This window comes from Camelus dromedarius, chromosome X (genome assembly GCF_036321535.1).
Source record: "Camelus dromedarius isolate mCamDro1 chromosome X, mCamDro1.pat, whole genome shotgun sequence".
Classification (NCBI taxonomy): Eukaryota; Metazoa; Chordata; class Mammalia; order Artiodactyla; family Camelidae; genus Camelus; species Camelus dromedarius.
In genome coordinates, this window is record NC_087472.1 from 28,826,933 (window position 1) to 28,847,697 (window position 20,765).

The 20,765-nt window shown below is 34.2% G+C and overlaps 1 protein-coding gene across 1 annotated transcript in view; it reads right to left on the minus strand.

Moving 5' to 3' along the window:
- Positions 1-20,765, minus strand: part of HTR2C (5-hydroxytryptamine receptor 2C) — a 213,588-nt gene that overhangs the window by 97,160 nt on the left and 95,663 nt on the right. The window contains exon 3 of the mRNA XM_031446207.2: positions 1,495-1,605. Within this exon, the coding sequence (XP_031302067.1) occupies positions 1,495-1,529 (35 nt within the window). The 5' untranslated portion in view covers positions 1,530-1,605. The remainder of the gene's footprint in view (positions 1-1,494; positions 1,606-20,765) is intronic.

The following is a 20,765-nucleotide window of genomic DNA, read 5'->3' on the forward strand; positions in this document are numbered from 1 at the left end:
TGTAATCAAGAATTGACTGCATTTTAATTAAACCTAGTTTCTAATATTTACATGCTCAGTGAAAAACACACAGTCCTTTTACAAAAAAAGGAGTAGTTTAGGTCTAGTTCCTAAAGCTTATGTTAATTGTTATTAAGCCCATAGAAGTCTCTTAAAGTATGTACACAAAATCACAATTTCTCTCTGAACAATTTAAATAATTTATTCATTGCTACTAAATTTTTAATGAAAATATAATCTGACATTCCTGGTAGATAAACAAATCATAATTTGATTTAAAAGTCTGAGTACATTTTAAATCTACTGAGTTTTTTGCATGGTATATGACAATGGGCATTATTAGAAGAGATGAATGGTCCCTTGTTTCCCTTGATAGAATGGGGAAAAGTCTATATGAGTTCTTTAATTTCACACCAGAATAATTTGGAGCCCTTTAGGGTAGCCCTGCATTTTGGTATGTGGATCAATGGCTAGATACTAAGTTGGCACAGGCACATGGAGTAGGAACATTTATTCTTTCATTTTCCCATACCCGGCTCTCCTTTTCCCTTCTTTATCACTGTCCTTCACCCTGTTTTTTATCTGTCTGCTCTAGTTTTCTTGGAAGCACGCATCCTTGAGACTATCATCACTACAATGTACAATGACGTCCAAGATGGGCTACAATGGCGCATATTGCAGAGGGGCCAGTGTTCACCTACTTTACATCTACACTGCTCTGTAAACTTTTTCCTCTGTGTGCTCTTTTGTAGGAATCATAGAGGAGACTGTGTAGGAGCAAGGTGATTCAAGGCTTTTCGATTGTACTGATTAGAGTTTAGTATTTAGTCTTGAATCCTTTTTATGATGCTGTCATTCCTCAAAGAGTAGGTTTAGAAGAAAACAACCTAACCTTTTACTAAGTTAGAAACAGGATACACCTGGATTAGATCACGTTTAGATTTGCTAAGTACTTGAGTCCACTTCTTTACTTATCCCTTTCATGTTACATTCTGTTGACTTTAACTACTCAGTCATTGTATCAAGACTTCTGAGAACAGCATTGTTTCCCTCTGCCCAGCTACATCCTCCAACCCTTACTCCCTAACTTTTGACCCATTCTTTTGCAACCACAACTATTCTTCATAAAACCGGAGGCTTATAAGACATTTTATTCTCTTGGCTGTTCAGTATATTCAGGAAGGAAAAGGAAAGAGCCTTTCTTATTTCTACATTTTAATCATAGAGAAAGCAACCACAAGCATCAGAATTATTTTTTAATAATACTACTTGTTTGAACACATGACTGATTGTGCTTATTTGGAGTTCAAATTATTGTTTTTTCCCCCAATTATTATTTTTGATTAGGAAGCACCAATAATAGTCTATTGAAATGCAAATTATTTATGCAGATTGAGGCAATAGCTGAATGATCACACAAAAACCTTTCTAACGTTTTTGAGCAAACTACTATAAAAAGGTTATTTAAAAAATAGTAAGTAATAGCATCCTTACAGGAACGAGTGCACCGCTTTCCTCAGGTTCACCATGATTGCTTTAGTCTTAAGCAACCAAAGTTTAAAATTGAGAAGAAATTAACAGATCGAATTCATTATGCCATCCTTTCTGGGGAGAGAGGAAAAGAGAAAGAAAATTAGTTAAAAGTTTAAACATTCAGTTAAATCAATGTAAATATACTTAAGTTATAAGAAACAGGCAATACTAAATATAGCAAATAGGTAAGCATGTTATATCATATAAGTGATAAAAATGGTAAAGAGAATAGATTTTCTATTTATTTACCAATATTCAGTCATCATAGTTTTTCTAAAATTTCCTGTATGTCTTTTATTTATGTGGGGCTTCTACTAAATCTCCCCCTGTTGGAGTACAAATCAATGTTTTAAGAAAGAGATTAAGAATATGCTTCTTAATTTCCAAACCATTGGGGGGAAGTTTGTGATCTAATAATTAAACAGCATGTGTAAAGTGAAAAAGGTTTCATCTTATAGAAATGTGAAAAACTAAAACAAGTTTTAAGCATTTTTATAAAGTGAACATATTCTGTACCATATTTCTAACTTTTTTCCTTCAAAGTGAAGCAATCTGCATTTTCATAAATAGCTTTACTTATACTTTTGCATAAATCAACACTATCCAGAAGGTAGCAACAGGTTTATACCAAAATAAATGAGTTGATCAAATTTACTATATTAAATATAACAACCATTCTATGTACCAGCTAGTTAGTATCCAACATAGTATGCTACAGTCAGGGCACATGGAATAATGCTGAAAATTGCAAACAGAAGGTCAGTTGCCCTAGAGGATTGAAACAAAAATCTTTATTTTCTTTTAGTTTCTTTTATTGATTAAGAACTGATAATGCATCTTCAAAGGAACTAGGAAGGAAACATGAAAACTCTACAAACATCAAAGAATTTCAGAGTGAGTACCTTTGATTTCTGTAGGCTATTTTGAAGGAGTTATTTGTTGCTTTGCAGAATCTCACCAAATATTTACATAACAGATTATTCACCACTTAGCTTTCACTGTATTCAGTGTGCTAAATTGTTGGCCAAGAGGAGACTGGATGCAAATTTGCTGAGGAGCTCTGCTGTGCTCCTTGCGGAGATAACATTTTTACACGGAGTAGAACACGTCACTATGAATCTTTATATTGATTCTAACCAGAAATAGAATGGGTAAACCTCTCTGATCTTCATCTTACCTTTTCTATATCTTCTATTTCAGGATTTCGATGATACTCTCTTCCTATACCAAACTTCTAACTGCATTCTTTTTGGGGATTGTGAACTATTATAAGAGTCAGGATTGTGATGTTAAGTTTGCATGAGGTGGGAAATGAGAAAAATTCAGTTGTGTATGTGTGTGACTGTTAATGTGCATGTGTGTGTGTGAGAGAGAATTGAATAGCTTGAGAACATAGAATAACATTGAAAGACCATCCCTTTTGTCTAATTTGTAAATATTTTCAAGGAATATGATAAAAATTTGTTGATAATCTTTTTTAGTGTTTTCAGTTCCTTTTAGAAATTTGGAAATAAAATTTTAACAGAACAAATTGCACCACCTTATTTTTCCCATCTCACTTAATAGCACTATTATTCTAGTCGCTCAAGTTACAAATTTAATTTATTCTCTCTTCTGATCCCTCTGCTCTCACTAGTGAGTTCTCTTAGTGCTACCTCCACAAAAATCTATCTCAAAAATCATCCTCTTAACTCCAGTATGAGAAATGTTCTATCAGTAATTCTACAAAAAGGGGAGGGGATGCAAAACCTCTTAAAGCCTTGAATAAGATAAATTAATAAGAGAAACAAAAAGACGTAACAACACAACTCTAATTGAACGCTCTGATCCACATACCTCTCAGACTCCACCAATCTTTCATAGTGGAATTCTTACAGTTATGTGCACACACGCATACACAAAATAATTGTGAATTCAAACATTCAAATTTGGGAGGACTTGTGTTTTATAAAGTAAAGAAAAAAATCACTTGTGGGACAACTGACAGAATGATTAATTTTTAATGAGAATTTATATGATTTTCATATAAACTATGATTATGTAATAATATAAGAATGTTATAAGAAGATATATGTACATTTATATGTGTGTAGATATATATATTTGTGTGTATACATATAATTTTGTGTACAGAAAAACATTGATTAACCTGAAACCAACTGTCTCAAGCATGAAGAGAAAATCTCAGATTAAATCACAAAAATAAGTTCAGGTTCAGTAAATACACATTCAAACCAAGCTCCTGTTTCTTTCTTCAATATAAATCACAAACCTTTTCATGTTCTCTTTAAAGCTCTGTAAGCTCTTCAGGCATCACTAACAGTAACTACATTTGTTAAGGCAAAAGAGGGGACAAATATTTGTTTTCATATAGTTCTTAATAGTATATAAGATATTACAGAATAAACTTAATGTGGAATTTTGATTAAGCAAAACTCATACCCTGAGTATTACATTTAATTGATGCCTACGAAATCTATACCCATATGGCAACATATGTCATATGTCATATATCTTACAGCATATATCATCAAAAATAGTATGAACACTTGAAAACAATTGACCCAAAATAGGATTTCCACTGTATATTCAGAAGTAAACTTCAAACTATCAGAATCAATATCACTCACACAAATACTTAAAAGCCATTATTCATAATCATCTTGGAAGTGAAAATTAAAAAAGTAAAGACTGTGGGGGAGAAAGGTTGGCATGAATTAAAAAGAGCAAAAGCTATTTTTGACTCTTCCAACATGGCCTCAGGTTAGATTTTGGAATTTGTTAATTTAATAGCTAATTGATATGATTCTTATTTGGTTCTAAATTTTAAGAATGACCATGATGGGAACTGGTTAAGGTTGCTTCTGCATACAGCTCCGATTTTGACTTCTTAGTGGACTTTAAGGGTTTTGCATGGGCATGAGTTTAGACATGCTACACTTCCTGCATTCATTGGACAATAATGTGATGATTCACTTGAAGACCAGTGCCATGCTGTCTCTAAGGAATACCCAGTTTTTCATGCCAATTTGCCATTCAAGTGGGATATATATGGCCATCCATGTGATCTGTAGAATACTGTATATTGAATTCTTTGGGAACACTACAAAGATGAGAAAAGGAAATCACTTTTGCAGATTATCTCAGTTTTACACATATTAAATGTAGCTTATGAAGAAGCATCTACATTGCCCTCTATCAGGAGAAAGAACAACAACAAGAGAAAAAAAAACCATGATTTTGGATTCCAGTAAAGTCATAATTAGGCATTAAGTTTTAAGAGTCAACTGTTAAGCTAGTGGAGAGTAGACATTAAATTAGAGGAAAAAAATAAAGAGGGAGGGCAGCAAATAAAATGGAAAGAATAGGCAAAAGGGAAAATGTCAAGGGAATTATTCTGAGAAGGAACAGAGTTTATACTATGCAGATTTGTCTGAAAGGAGATTGCTGGAGACCTTAGCAGCACTTCAGTAAAGTAGTGTGGAAAGGGAATGTAGTTGGATGAGGGGGGAGAAGAATACTGACCAGATGAGAGGAGGTGTTTGGTGAGGAAATGGACAATGTTCAAAAGGTTTTGTCCACACAGCAGAGGCAGATGCATACTAAATGTGTACTAAAGACAACTTCTTTAAAAGAAGGCATCATATAAGTGTACTTTCCAGGTAACTCTCACTCTCTGTAGCTACATGCTGGATACAAAGTTGTTGGCTGATTGAAGGAAAGGGAAAGGGAGAGAATTGAAGAGATTTAAGGTGTGAAGTCAAAAAATCCTAAGAATAAAGAAAGAGCTGAGGTTTTGCCCAAATTTTGTTTGGGGAGGATAGAAGTCTACAACTTTATTGAAAACCCTGGACATTTCCTTGCATTTTCTAAAGCTAACCATTTATAATTCATTTTTTAACCATTACCTTTTCCACCTTTGACACTGAAGAATAATTGGTCATGTTTCAATCACATTTTCTATCCTCAAATTGTTTCTTATTCTTTCTTTCCCAAACCTGGTCAAACATAATACTGATGAGACTAAAAAAAAACCGCCATTGTTTCTACCTGATGTTTTAACAAAATTTGGCGGGGGTGGTGGTGATATGGATTAACCCATAAAAAGACACAGTTTATATCAGATCTCTGGAAATTCTGTGAGCTCATCATGATGACCCAGCAGACTGTCTTCTCTCATACTGAAGAGCTTATGTCTGACACTGAATGTTTTTAAAAATTATTGAATAGACAGTCAACTGAGATCATTCTTCTCTGACTTTTTATAATAAAGCATTTAAAAACTGAATAATAAAACAAGTGGAGATTTAATTTTTGTCAGTTTTCACTGTTCAGAAATTATGGACTCATAATTCAAAAATCATCCTTCTGGTTACTATAGCCACTGAGCTTTTAGCAGATGGCTAAATCAAAAGTGAATTAGTCACAAATGTTAAAATTAGTTCTGGGAAGACTATGTTAATGTGGCACAGATTTACAACATTTTGAGGGGAAATCATTTAATTCAAAAATTGTCCTTAGGCTAATGAATATTGCAGGAATTTTTCTTTCAACTTCAAATGTACTGTAGAGATTTTCTAATAAAACATATAATTGTCATATGAAAAATCCACCTTTGCCAACTATAGTCAAATCAGATAATAACTATTTATGATTTTAATGAAAAATTGCTAAGTTCTTCAGATATAATCAGTGTAATGAAAGACTTCCACCAGTCAGCTCAGGATTTCCAAGTGTGTTAAGCTCACTTAGAAATTTATTCTACAAAGTTAAATAAATGCAAAACTTCTACCTTCAAGTGTAAGTCTTAATTTCTTCTATAGCTCTGAATTTACCGAACTCCTAGGGCTGAAAAAATTAGGAGTGACCAAATAATACAGTCCTTTGCCTTCAGACAGGTCTATATTTAAGTCACTTCAAGACATTTGGTAATTGATATTCTTTAGGACAACCTCCAGGAAAGGCAATTTCACAACCTTCGAATGAGTCTGCTTTGCCCCAAATGTTATTTTATGTTAGGCAAAAAGCCTCAAGCTATGAGTCTTCAGTGGGAATGATTAGTTCTTACTAAGTCAAGTATCTATATCACAAGATAATACAATACTAGCAACTTGCTTCCTGCGTCTTTCTTTGGCTTGCCTGAACATCAGCGCTTCAGACAAAGAACAGGATACTTCCTTATAACGTGCCGTTGAGAAATCTAATGGTTCTAAATATACAATGATATATACTGGGTGATTTTATAATTTCTTCTCTAAACTGAAACACTTTTGAAAGTGAAGGGTGGAGGCAGTGGGTATTAACTGGATGAGACTCTGGGTCTCTCTCCGATATTTCATTAGATCTGGTAATAAGATGATTATTCTATCTGAGTGCAGGTCTAGTGTCACTACTCCCTCAAGATAATGTAAGTGGTTGTTTAAACAAATTTAACTTTTCTTCCTGTACTTGGAATTAAAATGACACATGAAATATTTACTCCTTCCTTGTATTTACTAAATGCTTCTGATTGTGTTTTACCTATTTCATGAGTGATTACTATTTAATTTAGTGAGATGTAACAAGATAGTGAACTCCTAAAATCTACAGTATATAAAATCCTGTTTTTCACATCTAGACTTTACCTAAAATAAGATTTGAAAAACAAAATAGCTTCCAAATTGATAAAGTTAAAACAGCTATCAAAAATCAATCCATGGTAATAGCATTGGGGCTCGGGTCAGGCTGCCCCCAAATATGCTTCAATGGCATATTGATTATTTTCAACTAGTTACTTAAGAAATGGCCAATGCAAGAGTGAAACTCTGACTCTCCTTTCTGTCTCCCTGAAAGCAGGAAATAAATATCACATGAAAGGTATGCTACCTACATCTAGAGGTAGAGGGACATCCTTATCAACAGAGACAGGGAATTCAGGCTGAAAATCCTGTATAAACAAGCCTTGTCACTTTAATTTACTCCCTCAAGCTGAGACTGTGTTTCCATTCTTCACTATTAAGTACCCAAAGTTTAAGTGGTTTTTTTTTTATCTTGCCAATTCCTTACTAATTTATTGTTTTTTGTTTTTGTTTTGTTGCTGTTTAGAAGGCATAAAAGCTGCCTACTTTGGCCACTTCTTAGGTCTCATTTCTAAGAGACCTCAGAGCACACAAATTAAAATTTGTTTCTTTTTTTCTTGTTAATCTGTCTTGCATCAATTTTATTATTAGTCCAGCCACAAGAGCTCAAGACGGGTAGAGGGGAAAATTTCCCCCTCCCTGACAGTAGTAACAGACATTGAGAGCATCTGTCTTAGTGGGTAGAGTGCCCAGCAATTTGAAGCTGCTTGCTCCATAGATCGTAGCAGAACTATCCCTGAATTATCTCAGCATAAGTATCCACACTGCAGAGTAAATTGAAGGCTTTGACACAGGGGAGCTCACGAGCAAACCATGTGCTAAATCTCTGGGTTGGAGACCAATTCCGACTGATCTGCAAGACTGAAAACTCCGTAGAACAGTACTTTCATGAATTCAAATATTTATTGATTGTCTATTATGTGCTAGGCACCATGCCAGATGCTGGGCAGAGTAGCAAACAAGGTAGACCAGGTCCCTGCTCTCAAGGAGCCTGCATTTTAGTAGGAGATACAGACAATAAACATTTAAACAAATAAGTAAGATAATTTCAGATAGTCAGAATTGCTATGAATAAAATGACATGGCGTAATGGGATAATGAGTGATTGGGGGAAATACTGTAGATGGACCTATGTATGTAGCCATAGTTTGAGGCTAGATATTTAAAAATATTATAATATACTGTGAAGGAAAAACCAGGCTGATCTAACAAGATAACTCACAAGTCTAAGTATTGGAATACTGATCTGAGTTCTGCTAGACTAACTTGTAAATCTAGGTTAATTAGTGTTGGTTTGCTGTTTATGTTTTTTTGCTAGCCAGCTGGATTTTCGAAGATACATATCTGGCTTTGGAATGTTGGTTTGCTGCCTCCCCACCTCCACTTTTGTGATGATAATGCTGCTAAAGCTGTTCCATGCCTATTGGCCGAATACCCCAAGCTTGTACTTTACCCTATAAAACCTCATGCGCATGTCTTGGAGGTGCTCAGAGCTTCGGAGCAGAAGCCCCTCTGAGCCCGCCGGCGTAATACATCTGAGTACTCCAACCCTCCAGTGGTGCTTGTTTCTTGAATGGCCTGTCGTTTCCGTAACAATACCAATAATATTAGCCCACATTTGCTGGTTGCTCTCAATCAAAATAAAAAATGCAGCCCTTTTATACTGGTAAGTTAAGCACATAATAACATCGGTGGTGGAAACAGTTCAAAACTTTCTGTTAGTATGATTTTGATTTTGCAAACTAGGGGGGAAAAAAACTCTTCTTGATCCTTTGCTAAGATACTTGAAATTCAATTCAGCTGCAAACTAAAATGTGTTCCCACTTACATTTACATTGGTGTCTCCTCCCCCATAAGCAACTCCCACTTCCCATTCATTAGGTTCAGAGATCACAAACTCTAGTCTTTATAGCAGGCCCTTCTGGCTGTAGAGGATTCCAGCTGAGTCATGAAAAGCGAAAAGTTCAATCAGTTGCCCAGATGTATTTATTGCCAAATAACGGGGTACTTGGATACATCTGGACAGCCGAATGAGCTCTTAACTTCTCATCTTTCCAACAGCTCTTCACTTCACAGCTTCAGAATCACCTATATAAAGGGAAGAGGAACAAAGAGACGAAAAGCCACTTTGGAGTGGAAGGATCAGTCTCTTGCTGGTTCTGTGGTCCCATCTAAAGAAAAAGCAACTCCTACTATTGTTTTATAACATTATTATACAATGCATATGAATCATTAAGATTGAGCACTACCTTTAAATAACAGATTAATCATGTGAAAATAAAATATATCACAAATGCAAAAAATTGAGTCGAAATCAAAATTAATTGTATAATTAATAATTTATATAATGCATAATTCCTCCTAGTAGCATTCAATCCCCTAAATGTTAAATATGTGAGGTACAGCAAAAAGGACACTAGTCTGGGGGGTAGGAGACCTAGCTTCTAGTCCTGATTTTATCACTTAGTTGATGTGTGATGTAAGATAAATCACTGAACCAATGTGGGCCTCAGTTTTTTCATCTATGACATGAAAGGCTTGTGATAAAGGATCTCCATCCCTTCTGGCTCCAAAATGCTGTGATTCAGGTTTTCTTCATACATGTTTGACATTATTCTATGCTCTTTTACAAATAAGATGCTTCTAAATACTAAGTTTGGTTAAAATTAGATTCCACTTCTTGTTATTGCCAATTAAATGTAGGATATGACATTCATCAGAGAAAGCCTCTTGATTTGGAAGGAGTAAGAAGGTGATTTTTACCTTGAGTATTCTCATCATGCAGCCTGCCTGTCCTACAAATTAATGTGCATCTCTTCTGTCCCATCTCTTCCTTTTGCTTCCTTAAATGAATCCTAAAATACATGTCTCATCCTCAAAGAGTTGGGACACTACACAGACTGACAAAAATTTTAAAACAAAATTATTTGTGATTTTCTGATTTAAAAAAAAATCCATGCTTAGAAGACTTAACAGAAAAGTGAAGTATAAGAAGTAATGGCCACTTTTGTGGTTTTCTAAAGCTTCACCTATGCTTTAGTGGTTTAATGCTCAACTAAAACCTGTTCACTGCTTTGTGTACTCTTTTATCTTTTTATTCATTTATGGAAGAAAAATAGTACTTCAGTTTGACAACTTTGAAAATACTCTGTTTCTTGCACCAGTTCTGTGAACTTTATATCAGATGGTATCAATATTTAGAGAAACAGATCTGCCTATTTTATAACTCCTCTGGGTGAGATTAAACCTAGAAAATCAGATCACAAATGACATGTAATATCTTTTCACATTTTTTTCCTAACTAGATGCTTGAAGAATTCTGCTAAATACCCTCCCAGACTACCTCCGGTACAACTCAATTTAGAAAAATAAAATCTGTCAAGAAGTTCAAACCAACATAAATCTTCAAATCCTTTTGCTCATGATTTCAAAATGTGTGTGTGTGTGTGTGTGTGTGTGTGTGTGTGTGTATGTGTGTGAGGAGTGAAAAGAAAGGTGTTCTGCATATACAAATTTTATCGGCCTCTAAAGCATCATAATTTCACAAACTGAAATCATTTCATGATGATTCAAAGCCCCTTTGAGTGGCTAAATATTTTCATTCATATTTTTCAAGCAGGAGAAATAACCTACCTAATATTAAAAAATCTATGAAATATTGACCACTGCAAGTTTGGCAAAAAGAAGCAATTTATGAAACAACAGATGCTTCATAACAGTGGCACCTGTTTTTACATCTCACTGAAAGTTGATTCTATATATAGGCAGTCTCACTGAAAGTTGATTCTATATATAGGCAGTCACGACCGTCCCACCCACTCGTGCACAGTAGAGACATACTCAGATTCATAGTATAATGTAGACCAACTGTAGGCAATTTTGCTGAAATATCACCATATTATTCTACAGTTCCATCCAAAGTTAAAGTAAATTTAAGAAGAAAAGTATAAAAAGAGATTTCTGACACAATTGAGAAAATGTGAATATGGACTGGGATATTAATTAGATGGTACCAATGGATTATTCTTAAAATTGTTAGGTGTGGTAACTGCATCATAATTATGTAAGAATATACTCACAATTTCAGAAATGCACACTGAAGTAAAGAAAAATGACTTAAAATAATTCAACAAAGCAAGTGGGAAAGACAGAGAAAGGGATAGATGAATCAAGTACTGAAAAATCTTAACAATTATTAAATCTGGGTGATGGGTATATGCAGGGTCTTTATACTATTGTCTCTACTACTGTGTATGTTTGACAGTTTTTCCAAAAAAAAAAACATAGCTACAAATGAGATATGCTTTCAGGTTGTATAGCATGAAAATATTTAGTTTTCTCAAAGATGGCAGACCTCACTGTTTTATGCCCAGTCCAGTTTTTATTTTTATCACAGTAACGTGCCACCAGTCCAGTCATTAAAAACAAAAACAAGCAGAACACAAAACATTATTTTAACCATCTCCTAAAATGATAAAGACAATGGTTTTTTTTTCCCCTAGGAAAGAACTGATCTTTTTAGATACTGTAAAATTATATAGGCATATTTCTTCTTTGATGGCTTTCTTCCTAGTGATATGATAGTGTATTTGAGAAAAGTAGTCCTTGACTGAACCACATTTCCAATACCAATTCATTAAAGTCTTTTCATCAGTACACCCTCTCCACTTAACAACAGCTTACAACAACTTGAATTCTCTCATCTAAGCTCTCGAGGGAGACACAGTAATCGTGATTCACTAAATACAGGGCATAGCTCTAATTTGGTAAAGGTCTTAAAAATCTTGTAGGACAACAACATGATCATTTAGAGGAAGGTAACTGTAAATCAAATTTTCTGACAGTTTCAGATGCAGTATGCATATTACAATATTGAAATTTACTATGAATTTCTCTTGTAGCTGTAAATTCAAAATTAGTTCCATCATGCATGACTGGCTGTAATTTTTAATGTCAGTGACTACATATGTTGAAAATTTGCATTGACTAAATATGTTCATTTCTCATCAGAAATCTCTGTTCACTCAGCAAATTTATAAAGGAAAATATATTTGGTGCAAATCATCACTGAGGTATGGTGTGACTCCTGTGCCTCATATGTGATTTTATAGACCTTCAAATTTATGCTGGGAAATAGGTTAATGAGAGTACTTTATTTTTTTTTCTCATTTCAGGAGCTCAATATTTCATATCACAGAAATGGCATTTAAATAATGCTTTACTTTTCCAAACTGCATATGATGCTGACTAAATTATGCATTTGTTTAACAAAAATATATTATATGCATCAACATGAACATTTGTTCTTCTTTAAGTAGTAAATCATAGATGGTATTGTTACTTCTATTGCTACATTTCAAAAACTGTCACAAGGAGTCATCTTCTTACTTCACAAATAATAATTTCTAGGTTAAAGTTATAGGGCTCTATTTTGTTTTCCAAAATGCAGGTACAGTGCTAATTAAACAAAATGCACAAACATTTAATGACCACCTACTGCATGCCAGGCACTACGATAATTAGTTTCACCCAATTTAAGTTCCACAACTCATTTTACAGAAACAGAAATTGCTAGGGTCAAAGAGTTTAAGCAGTTCCTCTAGTAAATAGCAAGTCAAGATACTAAAAGAACACTTTGGGGATTTAAAAAACCAGCACATTTAGAAAGACAATGTAGGCACAGAGCTGATGTGTTCAGCAGGGCATTGTTCACTTATTCAACACGTGTATTTAATGCCTAGTATGTGCTTGGCAATATTCTAGACACTTGGGATGCAATAGTAAATAAAGCAAAGACCCCTGCGTGTGTAGAGATTACATTATTGTTCTTTCCATTGACTATCTGTTATTTTTTGGTGGAGAATATATGATAAAGTAAATTGGTATAATTTCTAAATGTTTTCAAGATTTTAATCTTCTTTTCACCTCTTCTATAGATAAAGGAATAAAAGTATGCAAGCTGCTTTTGGCAAATTACCTCCATCCTTAAGGTTACTGAAGAACATATTTGTGATTTTGTATTTACTGCTGTTCTCTATTGAAATTTAATTTTTTCCCACCATCTGTTGGTATTGGGGTTCTGAAGTAAAATCAGTTGTTACTGCATTACTTGTTATTGTAAGAAAGATTCCTTGAGTTTCAAAATCTTATTTTAAATTACTAAAATATTTTGGTCCAAATTAAAACCATCTGTATAGAAAAGCAACTTAAAAAAAAAAAATGAAAGCCAAAGATAGAAGAGTTGGCAATACAGTGCCTCCATAGCCAATCATATTACATCACATATATATACGTTTGAAAAATTTGACAGCTTCCACAGAACACCTGCTACTCAGAGAAAGCCAGGAATTATTCTAAATGGTCATTACAATTAACTTGCCAAAAACTGAGACATTACATTCATAAAACAAGTACCCAGCTCTTGCCAATGTTTGTGGAAACTTATTCATCAGCTTCCCACATAACTTTTGGCTTGATACTTTACATCTGGCAGTAGAGAAGCTCTCAGTATAGGACTCTCTAAAGTTCATGTCACTGGATCTATCATTGGGGTATACCCTGGGAAGTGTTACTATTTAAGTCACCATCTGTCACCCTAAGATATGTAGAGAGAAGAATAAAAAATTTTCTTGATGTGTAATCCCTGCAGACATTTCTCAACATGATAAAAGTATGGAAAAGGGGATGCATAATAATTGTTTCCATTTACTAATTTATTACTATAGGCCAAACACTGTGGGAAATACTTCACATACTTTTTCTCATTTAATCTTTACCATGACAACAATGCAATACCAAACTTAAAAATACCACATGTAGACAGTAAGTGGTAGAGAAGGATTCAATTTTGAAATTGTTCATGCCAAGGTCTCTGCTCTTTTGCTCTGTACCACTAGTCCTTACAGCGGTTCTTTGATTCCCAAATTGAACATTGTACCTATCAATCTCTATGTCTAATAAGTATATTCTCATATATTGAAAGGGATGTTCGAAGACCATCCAACTTCCTGTTTTGACAGTTGAAGCAACTGATCCAGAAGAGATAAATGACTTGTCCAATGTCTTTATGTTAAGTTTTCTTGGTGCCAAGATTAAAAGCAAGTCTCCTATTCTCTTTCCAGTCCTTTGATTCTGAGCCTTAACTCCAGCAAAGGGCCTCTAAGAGTCACAGATGTTTAAAGTCTTACTAGTTTATGCATAACTCTTAGTGCCAGTGTCTCATATCTCCCCTTTAAGTAAAAGAAAATGAAGGAAATGTCATAGACTACACAATTAAATGCAGTAGAAAGCTACTTCGGAATGCATTCCTGAACACCTCACTCTTCAAATATTCCAAAAAGAGGAAGTCAGGCAGAAAGGGATGTTGGAAAAAAAGAAACAAGGAAAGAGAGGAAGAAGAAGAGAAGGCAAGAAGGGAGGGAGAGAAGGGGAACAGAAGGAAGAAGGGGAAAGAAAATTGTTCTCAAATCTGTATTCCTTCCTGGATGTCTGGAAGCCCCACATGGCCGAGTTGTGCATACTGTTCCAGGGACTAACTCTGGCAGGAATAGCTGGCAGAGCTATTCTCAAACATAAGTTGTTTATGCAAAATTTTGTAAAATCTCACAGTTGCTTTCTTGAGCATTTAATTTACTCACAACAATAGCAAGGGAACAAAGTGATTTTTAGACACAATTAACACTTCCATGACTAGAATAAAAATGTAAAGAAGGCAATTTTGTTCTGTTGGAAAACACGCTAGTTTATGTATTCAAACAAGTAGTATGAAGAAAATCCCACCAACCAATAGTTGTAGAGTCTCACTTTAATACAGTTTGTGCATTTAGCATAATTGACACAATTATAGGCAAAATAGAACTCCACTAGGAGGGTTTTAAATAGCAAGGAAGATTACTTTTAGTTTTGGTTCACTAGTATTAACCCAAGTGATTCACATGGTGGCACTGCCTTTGACCTTGACAAAACTGTTTGTGCCAGTTGTTTTGAAAGCAGAGACTCCTTTAAAGCAGTAAAGTATTCAATTATAGTTTAAGAGTTGCCAAATAATGCCTTCACCCTCTAGGTCACATAGTTATGTATGCATAGAAATTCTTCTGTCCATTTCACCTGAAGCTGAGTAATTTTAACTAAAAATTTTGAGTCAGCTAACCAACTATTTGAGGACATCGTGTCTCTAAACCTTTAATATGAGATGCGTAAAATACTGGGATAAGCTGACTTAATTGTTATTAAAGGAAGGCAGAAGTATGTTGTATTTGAATGAACACTGAGTTTTGGGATCCAAAGATAGAAAGTTGAGTCCAACTTTTACTTCTGAACTTTACAACTTTGGGCAAGTCATTTAATCTTTCTGTGCCTTTTAAAATTTAATATATGGCTAAAAAGATGATAAATGTGAAATTGCTCTATAAAATGCTAAATGATTGGCAGATATTAAAATGAAGAGGTATGTTAATTTAATAAGTGCATTTTCTTTTTTGTTGTTTTTTATTTTATTTTTTTTCCTGTTTTATTGAAGTATAGCCAGTTTACAATGTGTCAATTTGTGATGTACAGTACAATGCTTCAGTCATATATGAACATACATATATTCATTTTCATATTCTTTTTCACCGTAAGTTCATTTTCTAAAATTAGTCAATAGAATCATCTAATTATTTTAAAACCATGGCCAGAGTAACATGATTAGGAACCAAACTATTTTGGTTAACATTGATTACTTTCCTCATATGCAACTCTAATAAAATGTATTCTTAATGAAACAACTCAAAATAAAAATTATTTCACCTAGATTTTTTTTCTTTAAGTTTGTCTTTAAGGACTGGGGGGCAAAAAGTTAGAAATGGTTATAATTTATGTAAACAGTCTCACCTTGAAAAAAAGGACAAAGTTGAAATCAGAAAGACTGAATTGACTGACTAGAATTGAAATCACCAGGCTCTCCATGAACCTCAAATGATGAGATACATAAGCACTCTGAGAATTTACACGTGTATGGAAAGAGACACAGTCGCGCACTTAAGGCATGAACTGAAATATGGGAATAAATGGCCTGTCAAAAGGAGAAATTATTTCTTACAGTGACAAAATAGCTCTTTAGTAGCAGGGTCAGTATAAATACATTCTCCAGTCAGCTTTATCCTCTTTATAACAGGCTGGATTGTGGTACCATTCTGAGCTGAAATCGATAGCTTTCGGCAATCCATTCAAGAAAAAAATGAACAATCATGAAGGTTTACTATAAAAGCACACACTTTCAAATTGATGGGCCTTCACTGCAGGTTTTTATAGTGATGTTTAGATCTTCAGGCTTATAGTCCCACTGAAACAATGCACTATTAGTACATCTTTATAAAAATGATAGATATGTTTTTAACCTAAATGTCCATAATAATATTTTGAGTAAGAATTCTTTTAAGAAGTTTTTTTTATCACTTCATCATTATTTAAGCAGACACGTAGTAAGCACTCAAAAATAGTTCTTGAGCTTTTTGAACTGAAGCCTTCAGGATAAAGAGTTCTTACAGGTTTTTTTCTGAGTTAGGATGGCTAGTTGGTAGTCATTGACAGTTTGTAATTGAAATATTTTTTGTTTTGTTTGTTGTTTTTAATAAGCTCTAGAAAAAACAGCCTGGACAAATCTGAAAATCTTATATTTTTTAAAAAGACTGATTGATTACATTTTAATTTATTACCATCTAATTTTTTGTTTCATAAATTATGCATGATTGTTTGGTTACTACTCTTCTCTCAATTGGATGGCCAAAAACTGTAGATTTCAGCAAAAATGGTACTATAATCAAACCTATTATAAAGAGATTGAAAAGCCAACTGGAGAGTATATTTATGCAAACCAATTTTTACAGATCATAGTTTTTTGTAGTTGTTGTTAAGTCTTGAAATGAGCATAAAAGAGTCAAACACCTGGGTTATTTTTACTTTTAAGTTCAAAAACTTCAGGACAAGCAGGTGTAGAAAAAATGAGCATGTCCAATCTATTTAAAGTCTTTATATTGATTGAAAATCCATCAGCAAAACATTCTTGAGGCTTTTATTTCAGCAGGGCATTTGTTATTCAAACAAAACAACAATAATAACATGAAGAGCTGGTGAATTAAGGAAGGTGTATTATGTCCATCAAACTTTAGCACGTGACAGAATGCATTTTTTATTGACAAAGGCAGGTAGAATCACATGCCTTCACATCTATTCATAATGATCTAGAGTAGCATGTCAAGTCCATTTACACCCAGGCATAATTCATATTCCCCTTGAAGGAATAATTCAATGCTTCATTATATTAGTTATATTATTATACAAGAAAAAGAATATGAATAAGTACAAAATCACCTGCCAGTATAAACTGCTAGAGTGAAATGAAGAGACACATTTATTATGCTCATATTATATATTCTTTCAAGTCTGTAGACTTAAGCTTTTGTTGCCAAGAAATTCATAATTGAATCATAAGAAATGCAATAGACCAATATCTGTGGCAGTAACCTCTGATGTTAATGAGGGAAATGGCAGTCATATAAAGTCAGATGGATCACAGAAAATACAGTTTCAAGGAAGTAGATATTGGCTAGAAGCTTGATATTCCTTCTCTTCCTTCATGAAAATTATATATATATGGAAGGATTTTTTTAAATCAATATTTTCATTAAAAAGTTGTACAGGAAGACTTTGAAGCTATACCTTAAAGTAGTTGCCTTCTTTTTGCAATGACTGTAAAGGTCATTCACTTTAGCCTCGATTCTGCCTGAGAAGAAGCTCACATGTACCTAAGTGTTAGCAGGGTCTCTAACAAAAAAACCACCTGATAAAGAAAAAAGAAAATAATTCATACTCATATTCATCATTAATTTATTGCATAAGCCTTAACTGAGGGCCTCCTTAATTAATTAATGATATTAATATAGTTAATATTTTTTCTACTTGTAAGGCACTGTACTTAGGTGCTGGTGACACGGTGACAGGCAAAATAGACATGATCTTTTTTTACAAAAAGACACAGAAGTCTATCGTGCGTGACAGACTTTATATGAATAATCAAACCAATTTCATATCATTGGAGATTCTGATTGGAGCTAAGAAGGGAAAGGATAGGGTGCTAGGAGAGAGTTTAATTTAAATTCGTTGGTCAAATATAGCTTTCAAAAGAAGTAACAATTAACTGGGATCTGAAGGTTTCATGCTATGCCAATTTTTCAGGAGGCTACAAGGTTATTAGAAAAAAAAAGTATATGTCAGTCTGAAGTTTAGCGGATCCAAAGCCACTTACAGTGCTGGAGTTGTATGATGAGTATATCAAAAAGTCATAGCTTCAAGTAAAAGAAAAATCTATTATAAATATTTCTCAAAGAAAACTAGAAGACATTAAATTATACCTTATTAGTGCTTGTTTCATTTACAGAAGAATCTCAAGATTCCATAGAATGTCTGAGGTAGAATTCTAGTACTTAATAAGTAGATTGCCTTCTGTGGGTACCTTTCATCTTGGGCAACATACATTTTAGAGCTGCCATCTAGTGACTACCACAATAACTGCTAAAAAAGTTCATTTATATCGGTAGGCCCTAAGGTGGTTTTTACACAGAATAAAATGCTCCTACCTAAATGCAAGTCTTTGCGAGTATGTATTGAATTCCCAATCCTCTTTCTTTACATGAAAAGTAATTCTGTGTGCACATGGCAAAGATATGAATATAAAAAGGAAAATAGGGTTACTATTAAAAATAATACATAACTCACTTCCAATGTTATCTCACCCCAATTTTGATGGATCAATTTTGCAGATCACCGAAATTACAAATGGGTTTCCAAAAGGGGAAACATAAGTGCCTATTTTTTCCCTAATCTGGTTAAAAAAATTTTGCCCTAAATTTAGTAGGTTAAAGCAGCCTTTTCTTTTAATGAAACAGAAGAGAAAATAACATCACTTATTGCACACAGTGAGAAGACTCTTTTGTGAAACTACTGGGGGGGGGCTGTATGTGTGCTCTGAGTTGCACACTACAGTGTATTTCAATACTGTGGATATCAGTCAAAATTTTTTGAAAGGCACTGGAAGGCTTTCCATGATAATGGGTTAGCACGGTAGGCAAATATTCCTGAACGACCCCAGTGGCTCTCACCCTTGAAAATCCTCTCCCTTTTAAGTGTGACTGGAACATGTAAATATGAAGTTTCACTTCCATGAGTTTGTTGCTTTATATGGCAAAAGATATTATCCAGGTGGATGTAATCTCATCCCATTAGAGCTTTATAAGCAGATAGATAATTTTGTCTGGTTTGTAAGTGAAGAGAATTGAAGCATGAAAAAGATTCTATCTGCAGTTGCTGGCTTTGAAAGACAGAGGGGGCCATGTGAAAAGGAACATGGGCTGTCTTGAGTTGCAGAGAGTGGCTTCCAGCTGGCAGCCAGCCAGAAAATAGGGACCACACTCCTACAACCCTAAGGAACTGGACTCCACCACCAACCTGAATGAACATGGAAGCAGATTCTTCTCCAGAGCCTCCAGGTAAGAGCTCAGCCCAGCAGACATAGTGACTTCAGCCTTTTAGACCTTAAGCAGAGAACCCAGGGGTGGCCCCTGGACTTCTGACCTATAGAACTATGAACTAATAAATAGATATTGTTTCAAGCCATTAGGTTTTTGGTAATTTGTTATGCAGTGATAGAAAACTAATACAGTTAATATAAAGAGTATGGGGGAAATGCTCAATTACTATAGTGGCAGAGATGTCAGCAAATAAGTGTGAGGAATAGGAGAGAGTGTGAGATATCAGGAAACTTGGAGGAGTGAGGATGATGGCATGAACAAAAAGTAGAGTCTCAGAAAAATGACTAGAAGAGAACAGAGGCGAGGAGCAGAACAACAAGGTTTAACAGGTGACGTCTTGCTCTCTTTATTAGGTGAAACTATTTCTTTCCTATCAGAGAAAATGGGTTCATGACCATTTAAAATGTTTAAATTTTAACTTATTTAATTCATATTTTTCTAGCATTCTCTATGTTAGGAATGGGAGAATCCGGCTCAAAATGTTCTAAAGATATGTTCTGAAGGATAAAGAAGTTTGAGGGAAAATGAGAAGCTGCACATTGCCACAATCCATCTTAATAGTGAAACTTTTGGATTTGGATTTGAACAAGCATGAATTAAATTTATGCCAAAAAAACCAGAAGACGCTTTATTTGGATTAATGCAGACTAATAAGTCAAGTGATCAAGTCAATACATTGTTAGATTGGTGGCACAAAAGAAAATGGAAATATTGGAACGCTTTACTTGTTTAATATACAGAATCATGTAAAAGACTGATGGGTCCAAAGCAAGTAAATGGGAAATTGATTTTATATCTCACAGACTGATATTCCTCTGAGAATATGGATAACAAATATAACCTACTTTCAGAAAGGTTTCCAGCAACTAAAACTCAGAGCTGTCAGATCATGAAAAAAATTCTGAATAGGCTGTAATTATTATTGAAACATTGAGGCAATTAAAATCTTAAATGTGAGGAAAGGCAAAGAGATGATGGCTTCCCAGGAGAATGTCATAAAACTTTAAATATCTCCTGTGTTCTAAACTGCTCAGAGAGCTAGAAGGAT